The sequence below is a fragment of the Micropterus salmoides genome, unplaced genomic scaffold (assembly GCF_014851395.1).
Source record: "Micropterus salmoides isolate LMB-PRFRI ecotype aquatic unplaced genomic scaffold, ASM1485139v1 Ms_hic_scaffold_244, whole genome shotgun sequence".
Lineage (NCBI taxonomy): Eukaryota > Metazoa > Chordata > Actinopteri > Centrarchiformes > Centrarchidae > Micropterus > Micropterus salmoides.
In genome coordinates this window covers 1-15,645 of record NW_024041640.1, presented here as the reverse complement: position 1 = coordinate 15,645, position 15,645 = coordinate 1, and the positions used below count along the sequence as shown (strand labels likewise).

The following is a 15,645-nucleotide window of genomic DNA, read 5'->3' as shown; positions in this document are numbered from 1 at the left end:
ACTCCAGCCACAGGAAGTGAAGATGCATGCTTCATCAGAAGAAATGTCTAACCATTTTCTGTTGCCTATCCAAGTGTCAAAATGGTAGGGCTCTGGAACTTACAAAAACATAATGGGTTGCAGCCACTATTAAGGTTTATTAATTTAATATGTATGCCTTAAAAATCCTCAGCTCTGCTCCATTGAATATAGTTTATTTCTGTCTACCATCTTATTATTGCATTTGTATTAATGTATATTATCTGCTTAGCAGAAGGGAGTTAACTTACTTTCACTTTACAACCTGTTGTAATGTGGCAAATAGGCTAAACCTACCTTGACTGGTATATGGTAATGTATATGGAGAATTCAAAAAGTCACAGCGGCTGTGTGTGTGTGTGTGTATATACAAAAGTTTGGAAATCATTTCTCTTCACACACTGACACACACATCAGCAAAGAGTAGTCTATAAGGGCAATCAAGCAACTTTATTTTTTCTGTTTACAGTATGTCAGAGAGAGATGATTGACTCATAATTTGACCAATCGTGTCTTGGCGTCGAATGAGCGTTTGTCCAATCATAGGAGAGAAAGATAGTTGCCTCGCCCCCAAACTGAATGTTGAAAAAGAACGTCATTTGCTTCATACATTTAGCTTTAGCCAAAATTAGCCAGCTGTTGAAATCATAGAGATATCTTGCCGAAACGAGTGTTTTTCTTTTCAACTAACAGCCTACCTAACCGTTATTGATTTGGTGCTCCCTGGTTTACAGTGCCAAACATGTATATAAAAGCTTTATTCCGATGCAGAGACATGCTGAAAGGAGAACTGGTCGTGTGAAATGCTGGCTAGCCTAATCAAAGCTAGCTGACGGGCCGAGAAACGAAAGTGGCTAACATTAACGAGAGATAAGCTTATCGCAACAAGCCGGGGTACTTTAACCTATCTGCCACTGAAGCCACAAGAAGAAGCAGTGACAGAGATAGTTCATTACCTACAAAGTAAGTAACGTCTGGTACTTCGAATAAGCAACGTTTTTAATAACATTTCGCATACTAACATTGGCTAGTCACCCGCTAACGTGTAGACATCACTTTGACAACTGTGAACTTCGCTAGCTGGATAGCTAGCAGCATTTTCAGTTAGAGACAACTGACTATAGCTTTTGTTATTAGAGATGAAAACCATTTTGGAAAATATATTTGTATTTATCTTGATGGTGGTGATTATGAAATTATCGGAAGTGCTGATGTTGCGCCAGGTTAGTTATTGACGTTACTTGTTTTTACCTTGTATTTTTCTGGACAATTTGCCAGTTTAACGTTTCATTTAATGTTACATCAATCTGCTAGTCTACAATTGATGGAATTAAGTGGTGTAAATAGTGATTGGCATATCAACCTTTGCTTATGCGCAATATTTGGTCAATAATGTTTTGTTGTGATAACATATTTGCAGCCCTCACATTGTAACTGATTACGTGCTTGTTTTCATTTTATATTGCTCTAGGTAAATAATTACGTTATGTGCCAATAAAGGTGCGTATGAAGTGCGACTCACTTGATGAGCTGGTTTAAGATACTGTAGTGTTTTTCTGGTGGGTGCTTGAAATACTGTTTTACCCTAAAGGGCCAAGAGAACATTATTTTTGATCTTATAAGCCTGTAGTGTAATTATGAGTTATTCATGTTTTTTATTCCCAACCATTAGCTGTGAGCGACCAGTACAAGTATTAACTTGTTTTGGTAGTTTTATTGGATTGTTGCTGTGCATGTGGTTGTGTTTAGCAGTGTGATTGTGTGACAGGGAGTTCCAGAAATGGCAGCATCATCAGTGGCATGTTTGTGTTGGCACCTTGATGTGAAATCCTGCACTAGCCATGCTGGTTTAGCCAATAACCACTGCAACTCTATTGGCCCGTCCAAAGGCATTTATCTACAATCATTTATTGTGTCTTTTGTTTGAGTCACTTCACACGCAGATATACGCTCGGATACTGTACAGTGTCAACTGACAAGCTCGGAATAACACAAAGATAAATTTGTCAAGTGACAAGAGGGGACAAGGGATGAACTTGTGAGCCTAATGTGTCTGAACTAGGGCTGCAACTAACGACTATTTTGATAGTCGATTAATCTATCGATTATTGAAACGAATAATCGACTATTTGGATTATGAATGGCAAAACGACACAATGCCTCTCATTTAGCTATTAGCCTTTAAATTAAACCTGAGGTTGTTTTAGGCATGTGCTAATTAACAGTCAAGACAATAAAATAAATACTGCATTCAAAAATGCATCTTTTAATGAACGCTTCTGCTGCAGCAACAGAAATTTCCACTGAAATCACGTTCCTGATAAGCAGCTAATCTACTGTTTAGTGACGGAGCAGCTTTCGCCAGTACTGACCCTGTATACAAAGAAAGGAATAACTTCATGCATTACATTTGCCGAATTTACAAGAGGGGATCAACGATTTTGTTGTAGACAGTGTTTCACAACATTTATATAGTTTCCCCTAACTCAACAACTCACAAAACTCCGTGATTTATTATTTTTTTTAAGGGAGTTTGGGGCGGATTACCCGCCGCCTCATGCACAGACAGGAGAACTGTTTTCTCTTTTTTAGAAAGTATGAAATTGTCCGGTGTTGTCTAATCTTGTGCACTCTGCAGCAACACGTTCTCCAGCTGGGAACGTCGCCATGAGTGATGCATCGTTTATGATTGTAAAGTCAGGGCACATCTAGAATGTGAACGCGGCCGTTGTGTATCATAATTATGTGCTACTCTCAGCGCCATTACTGTAACAATCAATCAAATTGACGAACTATATAGAAAACGTTTCAGCTCATAACGTGAAGTAACATGGCTTTAACATGAAGCTAGCTCGCTAACGAGCTTACCGAGACGAGTCTTCATCATCCACAGAGACACAACGTTATGCGCCTCCTTTTCAGATGCTCATTTGTGATGAGGTAAAGCAAAACATCTGGAATGTTTGCTGGATTTTAGAATCCGGACTACTTAAAACCTGTCAAATACAGCATTTGTGGCTACAACTCAAGCAGGTTCACTGAAGTATCTGGACACATTGTACTGTCTATAGTGATATGGAAACACATTACACCTTTTCACCACATCTCACTGTTTCTCAGTGTTTGAGGTCTGGGAGTCAAATTGAAGGCATGCCAAGTTTCTGGATAGATAGCAGGTATGTACATGTACATATGCTGTTCTTGTTGCAGAGAACCCATTCACAGTCCAGTATAACATGTTTACTTCCACCTCTTTGGGTATGGTCAGATAGACTCACTTTAGGGCTGGGCGATATGGTCTAAAAATAAAATCTCTGATTTTATTTTTTTTAATTCAATTTACGATTTTTTCCGATTTCCCCCCCTACTTAAGGAAAGCAATAAGGTTTGTTGGTCAGTGCGGCTTTGTTCATCGCGGAGAGACTGGCATTTTTCATATTCGGCTGGATGTCTCTGTTTCAGGTGTTGGAATAGGTTTGTGGTGCTGCTGCCTTTCACTGCGATAGGCTTTAGGCAAATGTTGCAGCGTGGTGTCTGTTGTTCCACATCTGTCGCAGCAAACCCATACCAGTTCCAAACAACAGATGACTTTATTCCTTTCTTGGGAACAAACTTCCCGCTCTCACCGGTAGCCATTTTGTCGCTTGCTGTTGCTGTTTAGTGTATGATGTTGTCGCTATGGGAAACGAACACTACGGAAACCCCGGGGAGCCAAAAATGTGCTATTACACAAAAACTCGATTTACTTATTTTTTAAATCGCCCGCAACAAAAAATTCGAATTAATTCATTCAATCGATTTTTCGCCCAGGCCTAACTCACTTCAGTCTGGTCAAGTAACGGCCCCAGCTTGCCTGACGCCACTGCACTGAGGATGACTGAAGCTGTCTGTTCAAAGAGCACTTGTTCTGGGAAATTGACTGCTTCTGATGCGACTTCAGTGATGAGTCATCAAAGAGGGGGATCTGCGACATCCCTGGCCTGTTTGTTCCACCTCCTCTAATATGTATAAATATTCAGGGCTACAACTGATTCCATTTTAATTCAAATGTTGTATCACATACTCTTTCAAATGCAGCTGTGGCTAGTGGTTACTTAATCATAGGCAGCGCCAGGGGTGGGCTTATGGGGCTTAAGTCTTGAATGTTTTCTGCAAAGCCCTGAATCTTTAGTGTACATTGTGTATGGCATTTTTTGCAGTAAACCCCGATCATAACTCCATAAGAACCAATGTGTTTTTAAAGGAATTGTTGTAGTTGTAAAAGTTTTAAAAAGTGTTCACTGAAATTGAGAACTTCACCATAGTATAACAGTTGGCAGCGACATGTATGTGCGTTGTTTCTTCATGAACGTGTAGACAGATTGTAATATATAAACACAATGTAAGAAAGAATTCTAAACCCCGGATATGCACTAACCCTAGAAAGGCCCTTTTGCCTTATCAGCAGAAAGAGGATCCTCTGCCTAAATGGCAATATAAGCACATTAGTAGAAATTGATCTTTTTAAGATTTACCCACATGCGCTATGCGTATTGGCTTTTTTTAACCAGAGATGTAAACGGCAAAGAGGAACATGGACATAGTATGTTCACTGCAGCTATTCTAATGCACTTTTATGGCATAGCTGAATTGATTTTTTTCTAATTTGTTTTTAGCACTGGAAAGATGGTTCTCAGCCTCATGAAGCTCTTCTGATTGTCATTTGACTACTGATACTACTTGACTACTGGTTTACTTTTTACTTGGAAGTGTCATTAGTATCATTAGAGACTATGTCTGTATTTTTGTGTTAAACCTTTTTAGGTATATGTTTTAGGATGTAAATCTGAGAATTATACACAGTATTTTGGGCAAACCCTACACTTTCGAATAAAATGTCTTTTGTCCTCACTTTAAGGAAGGTTGTCATTGGTCAAGTGGGCTTGAACTAGAGCAGTGTCCAAAATCGTTCACTTGTATATTTTATAGTGGACAGTATACTGGGTCAGATCAGTAAAACAATATTCGGACACTACTTTGGTCAGTCCTTTAGTCCTTCAGTCTTGTTTCAGTCTGCGAAGTGCATAATGGTAGTTGCTGCTTTAGTCAGCAGTTAGTTTCCACTACTTTATTACATTACATTGTGGGATACATTTAATATAATAATAATTCTCACCAGACACCAGGTAACACAAGACAAACACATGGTGCAGTGGACGATTTTAGATAAAGTTCTTGTCTTCGTTACAGAGCACACGTTACATTTAATGCCAATCAGCCATACTCGCTGCTGTACCACAGAATGACCCAACCAGTGTGACTGCTGTACCACCTGTACTTGTAGGATGACAGCTTTTGTCTGGAACCAGTATCCCCTTCTGAACCTTTGTATTTTTCTTTTGGGAAGCACATGCAAACCATACATGTGTTGATTATTGGGAATTTCACTCAGCTGCTACTCTGTCTGTTGCACTGCAGCACCTGGCTTCTACTACACCACCATGCTACCTTTCCAGTCTGCCTATTCTCAAGGTATCATGTTGACTCATTGTATTCTGATCATATTATATTGATTTATTGCTCATTTGCTACGTGGCCCCAAACACGGTCCATTGTTCGTGTCGGTTACCTGTCATCTACCCGCCAAATACAGTGTTGATTGTACAGTATTAAATCACCTACTGTAAGCCGCATGTCACCAAACAAGAATCAGGAGAGAGAGAGAGAGAGCGATCATGTTAGTGGTAGTTCACTGCTGTGTGCAAACTGGTCTGTGTTTGACAGGCTAATCTGGCCCTGTGTGGATCCCATCAGCAGCTGACTGCTAAATTGAGTTAGCTTGTTAAAGCTACCCTGCTTGTCTGAAGTCTGAGACCTGTGGGCCTGTCTGTAAGCCAGCTTTTAACTTTGACTCTCAAACAGCGTCAGCCATTGACTTCTTCATCTTGCCATGTGTGAGATGTGAGGAGAAAAAATTGTTATGCGATTAAATCAGAGTGAGATCAGTTTTGCCACCTTTTGTTTGAGAAATGCACATGCGCTCAGTAAATGGCCACATGAACGTACGCAAACACACACATTGGTATGGCCCTACAGTCGTCACACACTGCTGCAACAACCAACACCTACTGCTTCTGTTGCTATGGCAGCTACTCAGACATCACTCCCCCAAGTTCTCAGTGGTCATATCAGTGCGTTGAAGTTATGTATGCTGGGGTTATTATTAGAGGTGCTCCAATGAGGATTTTTTGAGCCGATTGCTGAAAGCAGTATCGGCCGATACCGATCACCGAGTCTATCTGAAACCTTTCATTTATCATGTTGCATTATATACAGTATACTGTGTATTTTAATACATTATTTTAGGACTAATTAAATAAGTGTTAAAATTAACAGATGATAAAGTATCATGAAATGATTTTATTTTATTGCCAACAAATTCCACTCAATCTGTCTTAGAGACTTAAACTATAGCAGCCTTTACCTGGTTACTGCGAACATCTTGTAGCTTAACAAATATAGCTTTCCTGAGGGATAAACTACAAAAACATAACAAACTGCATCTTTATAAACTTACTTCAACCAAACTGAAACAAAAAAGCCAAAATATTTAAGAGATGAAGGAGCACAGGCATCATGAGTCGATGATAAACTCCGCTTTTTGTTCTGGAAAGCTCAGGAAGGTTCTGTGGGCTTTAGGGGTTGGAGAGAGGAGTAGAGAGAGGAAGAGTGGGCTACAGAGAGGAGTCATAACTGACAATGAGATTAGGGAAACTTTAATAAATAATAGTACAATGTTAATTCCATATTATACTGTTATTATATATTGTTAATATTACTTAGTTACTATATTCATTATAATTTCATATGGTTCACCACTAGTATAGGCCTAATATTTCAGTGGCTTGTATTCATTTTTAATCCTTGAGCAAGAAGCGCAGTCTACATCTTTTACATAGGCCTCCTGCCACCGGCTTTACCAGAGGAGAAAGTAGCAAACACTTTAAATATGGCCAGCAGGTTTTCATTTGATTTTATAAAGGTTAAAAATACAGGAGATTCACGGAGAAACATTTAAATGGGAGAATCCCGGGGAAAACGGCAGGGTTGACATGAGGAGTAGAGAGAGGGAGTGGGGTAATGTGAGGCTACATCCACACTACTATGTTTTGTTTTTTTTTTAAACAGTTTTATAACGAATAAGATCTTATCTGTCCACACCAGTGTTTTAGCTGCGTATCAGAGTTGATCTCAGTCTATGTTAAAACGACACATCTAGAGGCCGTTCAGGTAATCTACACTGGGCATGCGCATGCCGGTGTAAACACGAAGCAGATGGTCACCGAGAGTTGAAAAATGTTCAACTTTTGGAAAAACGCTGTGCTCGTCACTGTCACTTTTTACCCAGCCGTCCAGTCACAGTGCAGGAGGGGCGGAACAAACACCACACCGAGCACATCCGATGTTGAACGAAACGATGTGCATACTTGCCGAAGTCCTCGCCCGCAAAATCTCATGAATCCACGTACGGAGAGGAGAGTCTGTGCACTCATGTTTCAGCCTTCTCTTTATGCAGAGCAAGTAGGCCTACGTACTTTGTGGTGACATTTTTACATTCAGTAAAATTAAGGAGGCTACCCTACTTGCAGCACATCGCCTCCACGGAAATTATGTATCATAGCAACCACAGCAGCTCGAAAAAAAAACACTGTGCCTCCAAAATGCACCCTAGCGCTCCCAGCTAAGCGTTTTCAGAAGAGCAGGTGGCGTTTTCAGCTGGCAAAAAACGCTTTAGTGGACACGGGCCCTTAGTGCCCAGCACGGAAAAGACGCTCAGCGCCTTGTCACGCTCCTGTCGTTTTTACCAGCTTGGAAAAACGCGGCGCTCCCATTGGAATGAATTGAAAAAAGACGCTGCCGTCAGGGGAAAAAAAAACGCTTTGGTGGACACGGGCCCTGTGTTATTTACACAGCACATACAGGTGAAACTTGAAAAATTAGCATATTGTGCAAAAGTTCAGTTATTTCAGTAATTCAACTTAAAAGGTGAAACTAATATTAGACTCATTACATGCAAAGTGAGATATTTCAAGCCTTTATTTGATATAATTTTGATTATTGCGTACAGCTTATGAAAACCCCAAATTCAAAGTCTCAGAAAATTAGAAGATTACATGAAATCAAAAAAGAAAAAAACAAATGTAAAAAGTATAATCATGCATATGTACTCAGTACTTTGTTTGGGCTCCTTTTGCATGAATTACTGCCTCAGTGCGGCGTGGCATGGATGCTATCAGCCTGTGGCACTGCTGAGGTGTTATGGAAGACCAGGTCCAATAGCGTTGTTATTTTGTAGCGATGCTTCAAAATCTGCATTGTTTGGTCTCATGTCTTTCATCTTTCTCTTGGCAATGCCCCATAGATTCTCTATGGGGTTCAGGTCAGGCGAGTTTGCTGGCCAATCAAGCACAGTAATCCCATGGTCATTGAACCAGGTTTTGGTACTTTTGGCAGTGTGGGCAGGTGCCAAGTCCTGCTGGAAAATGAAGTCAGCATCTCCATAAAGCTCATCTGCTGAAAGAAGCATAAAGTGCTCTAAAATGTCCTGGTAGACTCTGGACTTAATAAAGCACAGCGAGAAACAGACCAGGTAAGACGCTTCTGACGTTGTTTGTTGTTCAGGAGCGGCTTGACAAGAGGAATACGACATTTGAAGCCCATGTCCAGGACCCGTCTGTGTGTGGTGGCTCTTGATGCAGTAACTCCAGCCTCAGTCCACTCCTTGTGAAGCTCCCCCACACATTTGAATGGCCTTTACCTGAAAATCCTCTCAGGCTACGGTCATCTCTGCTGCTTGTGCACCTTTTTCTTCCATACTCTTCCCTTCCACTTAACTTTCCATTAATGTGCCTTGATACAGCACTTTGCAAAAGAAGTTGGATGTTCTCAGTTACCTTTTTGAGGCTTTCCCTCCTTGTGGAGGGTGTCAGTGATGGTTTTCTGCACAACTGTCAGGTCAGCAGTCTTCCCCATGATTGTGAATTCCACTGAAACAGACAGAGACCAATTAAAGGCTCAAGAACCCTTTGCAGGTGTTTTGGATTAGTTAGCTGATTAGAGTGTGACACTTTGAGCCTACAATACTGAACCTTTTCACAATATTCTAATTTTCTGAGATTTTGAATTTGGGGTTTTCATAAGCTGTACGCAATAATAATCAAAATTATATCAATAAAGGCTTGAAATATCTCACTTTGCATGTAATGAGTCTATATAATATCAATATTTTTCAATAAATTGTATCAAAATGAGAAATTCCAGTATAGTCAAAGCCCTAGGGTGCAGTGTTTCCCACACATAGGCAGGCCGCCCAAGTAAAGCCTATCTAATACGTTATAAGATGTGGACACGGTGGATATTTTACAAGCACAATCCAGGTTAAACAACAGTGAACACACTGGTGCAGATGTCACTTGGTACCACTTTGGTTTTGTTTTGATAAGCTTCTTCATTAACAAGCCTCCCCCGCATGTAGTGCACCTGCAGCTGAAAACGCGGGTGGAAATTGCAAGTTCTGTATCATTTTGGCAACGGGGGTACACTAAAATAATGGTGGCGAATGATGTAGAATTAAAATGGTTCAAGAAGAAACAACCTAAACCACTAGAAATAGTAGCCTCCCTCCACGCCCGCCCGCCCGCCCAGGTAGTCATTCTGTGGAAAACACTGATATGTGTATGTGTGGTTGCTGCACAGGTGAAAGAGCACATGATTTGGTTTGGTGATTGTGCACATGGCTTTGATATGTGCTCAGTAATATGTTGAATGTGTCTGTGAATGCATTTGTTGTCAAGGTAATGATTCAAGTGGTTTGCACTAGTGAAGCTTCCCAGCCCTTTGATGTGTGTGTGTGTGTGTGTGTGTGTGTGTGTGTGTCTCTAATGATATGCAAAACAAAACACACCTGTTTTGTCTCAATTAAATTAACTGGGAGAATGGAAGTCACATAAACTAAAGGTACTAATGATCCATCAGTAAACAACAAATACTAGTCATGATTCTGTACCACTGACTTTGTGGTACCAGGCAGAGGGTAAACGATAAATGTTTTTGTCAGTTTTGGAATTGATATTTTAATAAATAAATTGGATAACCCAGACTGTCAAACGCAGCGTGTGGTCAGTTGTTTGCAGTGTTACCCATAAAAACTTAATAGAAATAATAATTGGAATTATGTCATTGCTATAGCCTTGAAACAATCTGATGGTGATTATTATAACTATTAATAGACAAATAATTGCATAAGTAGTTTTAAAGCAAGTTATAGAATAATTCTTAACCTTTTTGAACTCTGAAGACTTAAATCTCATTGACATACAACTGTCATTTAAGTTTTGACTGACATTAGGGTGAGTGGATAACCTGTTTTACTTAATTCATTTATTTCTAATTTGGGTAAAGTATTCATATTTGACATGCTAAACTGAATCGGTCTGAAGCAACCTCTAGTGCAGATTGTGTCATTATACAAAGAATTTGCAGTAGCATTCAGATATAGTCTAGAATAGCTAACTATTTAGTAAGAAGTTGTATGTGTGGTTTTTAGCTAATAACAACTATAATAGCTTATTATAATTAAGCTAGATTCTGTTTTTCACTTACTTACCAGCACAACTGTGTTTGCTAGTCTGCTGTTGTAGGCTGGGTTTGTGTGCATCACACACTAATCTGAGCCAATAATGTGTCAACTACAAACATACATGGAGGTTAAAGCTTTGTGATTTGCAGATATCAGAAGCTAAGTTAAAGTGCATATTCCAAGTATAAATTATACCCCAAATACTTTATTTACAATCATTATGAAGACTGCTTACTACGGCAGCTGCTTAGTGAAAACGGCACATTAGCAGCACAACAGGAAGAGCCTCAAACCGCTCTGAATGTAGTACTTGATCCGTTAAACCACAGCACTGCGAAGTGCAAGCTGTCATGTGGGCGTTGTAGACAGTGGTATTAGTTAAGACTGATGGATCTGTTCTGTGAGACACATGTGAGACTTATGTCTAAAAATGGCTGCCTATATGCTTCTATGTAGATGGGAATGACTTTGTTCAACTCATGTAATTGACTCTTCTTCACCAATTTACCTATCGCTATGTTCTGATTTTAGACCTAAAATCATAGGTTCACAGAAATATGAGATGGTGGGAAACCGGGCAGTTTTTTATTTAAAAAGAATTTAACATCAAACCTTAACTACGTGTACATTAAGAGACCGGAACCTTGAATATACCTACAACTTATTTGTAAGTAGCATTTATTGATATTTTCAGGAATTAAGTTAAGAGCACAATTTGAGAGGCTAAGAGACCATTAAGTAGTGTCACAATCAATAAAATTGTATAAGTTCATGTTCTCACATTATGTAACAAATTAACACAGGCTGGGTACAGAATTTCTTTCCCCCATTAAGCAGTCTGATAGTGCTGCTGTTCATTTAGCTAATGCAGGTGCATTTATGGACCGATAAGACATCCTCTCGACCACTCCGTGGAGTTTGTTAATGCTGTTAGTAGCCAGTTCTGGCTGGCCAAAGAAGCTTTTAAGCTTGCTCCTTCGTCTCTTTAAGCATAAACCAAAGCGGCTGTGCTATTTCTGGATATGATGAGCAATGATCACTGGTTGGATTATTTCTTTGGTCCTATTAAGTAAACTGTAAAGAAACACAAACACACTTCCAAAGTCTCTTACAATCTTGTTAAAAAATCTGTGGGACATTTGCAGGGTTTACATTTTCATACTCCCAAGATTTAGTTCTGTAATATGTTTTTGTTGGCTGAGAAGGCATACCCACTATACTTTTTAGTGGATGCCTGATTTATGTTCACAACCTAATTCAACAACTTGTGCAGTTGTAAGTAGGTTGTTTTTCTGTGACAGTGTTTGCATTTTTAAGTTATAATTTAAATATATTTCATAACTTAATATGTTTTTTTTTTTGTTTTTTTTTACCGCTTTATGAAAACCCTTTAGTCTCAGAGATTCATTGCCAGCTGAGTCTGATCCTTTTTATCCATGCAGAGCAACATGAACATATGCTTTATTTTGTCATTTAAATGTCAGACAGTTAAAGGTAAACTGACTAAAGGCTTAACATCAAGAAACAGAAGTTATCAGAGTTCACATGCCTGCAGATATGGAGTTATGTCTTGGTTAATTGATGGACATATTGCAAAACAACAATTTGGTTGCAGTGTTTGTACTATTTCTGCTTCTGTATCCTGCTTATTTTAATTTGTTAGTTGTGTGCAAATATTTTTAGATTTTACCCTGTAACATTCTTAATTTCCATAAGGACCAATACTTTACTTTAATTTAATTTAGTCTGTTGCTGCTCTTCCTCCTAATTTAATGTTTGTTTGTGTTATTTGTTACAAATTGTACCTCTCTCATGTAAATACACTCATACTTGATTGGGAAGTCTAGTGTTTAAGTTCAATTTAGGTGTGCCAGTAAACAACCCAGTTGAGCCAGCAATGTATAATACCAGGGCCCAGTCACTGGTTGGGTAGGATAAGTTAGGTTAAACATTATTGTCCCTGAAGGGAAATTTGGCTTGGGCACAGTGCGTTAGTGCTTCATAAAAAAAGATCATAAAAGGGATCACATTACATCAACAAGAATCAGAGAAGCATTGACATAGAGTACTTCACAAGAGGAAAACATAAAAACAAAAGAAAAAGGACATTGTTGATAACATGGTGCCATGGATTAGGGTGCAAGAGCTAAAGTGCTAGTGTGGTCATTGCACATTGCTCTATTGCACCAAGATTACAAGATCTGGTACATCTAAATTGAATGAAGCAATAATTAACGTTGTTAACTTCACCTGTGTCAAAAAATGTGAGGGAAATTTAGCTTTTTGTCCAAATAGTAGCCCAATTTCCTGACTGCTAAAAATATAGTTTATAGTGTTATATTATGGAATTTGTGGAATTTGAGCACAGCTTTGAAACTGTTATGAAAATGCATTTGGTGAGCACGAGGCATCAGATGTGTCCTAAAATCTACCAAACCAGACAATCTTGAGGGTTAACATGTTAAACTCTGTATCATTATTAGAGTCAGAATTCTGGTATGGTGTCAAGATAATACAGGCCTGCAGTGACTGAACTGTTTAATTCAAATTCAGTGTCTGTTTTTTTTCCTTTTTTTCAAAAAAAAAACCCCTTGTCTGTCTCTTTTTTTTTTTTTTTTTTTTCTCCCCCAGGTAGCAGTGGGTCTCTCTAGGGCAGAGCTATGGGTGCGTTCCTGGACAAGCCCAAGACAGAGAAGCACAACTCGCATGGTGAGGGCAATGGCCTGCGCTATGGGCTGAGTTCCATGCAGGGCTGGCGGGTGGAGATGGAGGATGCTCACACAGCTGTGTTGGGACTTCCTGCTCCTGGCATGACTGACTGGTCCTTTTTTGCTGTGTACGATGGTCACGCTGGCTCAAGGGTTGCCAACTACTGCTCTAAGCATCTTCTGGAGCACATAATCAGTGCTAGTTTAGGGACTAAAGTCTCACATGCAGGTTCAGACAGCTCATCCAGTGACCCTCCAGTATCGGGTCCTCCTACAGTGGAAGCTGTAAAAGGTGGGATCCGGACAGGCTTCCTGAGGATTGATGAGCACATGCGCAGCTTCTCTGACCTCCGAAATGGCATGGACCGTAGTGGCTCCACAGCAGTGGGAGTCCTCCTGTCACCTGATCATTTCTTCTTCATTAACTGTGGTGATTCTCGAGCAGTTCTATACCGCAATTCACACGTGTGCTTCTCCACACTCGACCACAAGCCTTGCAACCCACGTGAGAGAGAGCGTATCCAGAATGCCGGTGGCTCAGTGATGATTCAGAGGGTTAATGGCTCACTGGCCGTATCGAGGGCTTTGGGGGACTACGATTACAAGTGCGTGGATGGGAAGGGCCCCACAGAGCAGCTGGTCAGCCCCGAACCAGCAGTGTTTGACATGGTTCGGGCCCCAGAACAGGATCAGTTTGTGATCCTGGCCTGTGATGGCATCTGGGATGTCATGTCCAATGAGGAGCTGTGCGAGTTTGTGAAATCTAGGCTTGAGGTGTCTGATGACCTAGAGAGAGTGTGCAATGAAGTAGTGGACACCTGCCTGCACAAGGTGTGTACAAATTAGATTTTGAGCATGACCTTTGTGTGTTTTTTGCTGTAATTAGCATGGAGATTGAAATGTGTGGAATCTGGCCATAATCAAGTCCTCCAAGAAACCAGTTTTCCACAGATTACTTTCTAAAATGATTGCATCACCAAGAAGGTAATTTAAATTCCCTGCCCCATTGAGACCTACATGATGTAAAAACGTACATAAATGTATAATGTACATACAGTGCCAAAAATATATTTTTTTTTATCTGACAGCAACTAGTTGCAATAGCTTTGATGACCTAGGCACATAACTAAATGGTACCTCAAATAAGAAAGGAGGAGGAAGTGAAATTAGTTGGGATTTTTAATTTGTCTTGTTCTAAAACTGCCCAAGAGTGCAAGTTCAAGCTTTTAATTTGAAACATAATATTAAAGAGGACTATTATGCTTTTTTTTTTGGCTTTTTCCCTCTCCTTTATTGAGTTATATCTTTTTTTTGGGGCAAGTAATAGGTCTGCAAAGAGAAAAAGACCAAAGTCCAAGTGCTCAGTTATAACTTTATGGATGAAAGATACATTTGTTACAGATTAATAACTCACCACTCTTGCTCCAGTCCATGTTGCTAAGATGGTATGGGGAACATATACAGCTTGAACCAAAGCCGTGTTTACCGGCTTCTCACTGCCCTTCCCTGCTTCTGATTGGCTAGTAGTCCTTAACTAGGAACTGTGCATGTGTAATTCCCTACAAAGATCATGTAGAGGCAAGATGCATCACTCCATAGCTAAAACGAAGCTTTCAGCACACAGGGTGAAAAGAGGAGCTGCAGCAATGTGCAGTATGACAAAAAATGTGTTTTGTGAAAATGAAACCATGTAAATCTGTTCTGGTACAACCCCTAAATAAGATTTTGAACCAGAAAATTAGCATAATATGACCTCTTTAAGAATAAAATAATAAGCTTTATTTATAGAGCACTTTTCAAAATCCATGTTAGAAAGTGCTTTCACAAGGGCAGAAAATAAAACAAACTGTAAAAAAAACAAAAGGCATTGTACATAAAATATCATATTTATGTCCCAATTTTGAAATTGATCAGTCTGCCTTGTGGGCTACTTATATTTGTGCCACAGTGCAGACTGTTCCACAGCTTGTGCCTACGAAATCATCCTTATTTCTTTCAGCAATACACAATAGCTCCTTCTCTTACCTTCTCTTTCTTCATTCCTCTCTCCTCCCGTTCGTCTTAGGGGAGTCGGGATAACATGAGTGTTGTGTTAGTGTGTTTGCCCAATGCTCCCAAAGTGTCGAGGAGGCCGTGAGGAAGGACGCTGAGCTCAACAAATATCTGGAGTCTCGAGTGGAAGGTGAGAATGGAGATGAGCCAATAGTGGGATTGTTGAATATTAAAAATTTTAATTGCTCATTTTCAAAAATCTTTCTTTTATATCTTATGAAAACTGCTGGGCTGTATTCAGAGTGAATT

General features: G+C 39.7%; 1 protein-coding gene across 1 annotated transcript; it reads left to right on the top strand.

The window, feature by feature from the left end:
- The first annotated feature begins 608 nt into the window (after nt 1-608).
- Nucleotides 609-15,492, top strand: LOC119918819 (protein phosphatase 1B-like). The gene is made up of 3 exons (XM_038739503.1): nt 609-981; nt 13,268-14,175; nt 15,410-15,492. The coding sequence occupies exons 2-3, from the start codon at nt 13,297-13,299 to the stop codon at nt 15,479-15,481; spliced, it is 951 nt and encodes a 316-aa protein (XP_038595431.1). The 5' UTR covers nt 609-981; nt 13,268-13,296; the 3' UTR covers nt 15,482-15,492.
- Nucleotides 15,493-15,645: the final 153 nt, after the last annotated feature.

Coding starts and splice junctions, on each gene's coding strand:
- LOC119918819 (XM_038739503.1), top strand. CDS start 13,297: ATGGGTGCGTTCCTGGACAAGCCCAAGACAGAGAAGCACAACTCGCAT. Junction 14,176..15,409: donor TGGACACCTGCCTGCACAAG/GTGTGTACAAAT, acceptor CGTTCGTCTTAG/GGGAGTCGGGATAACATGAG.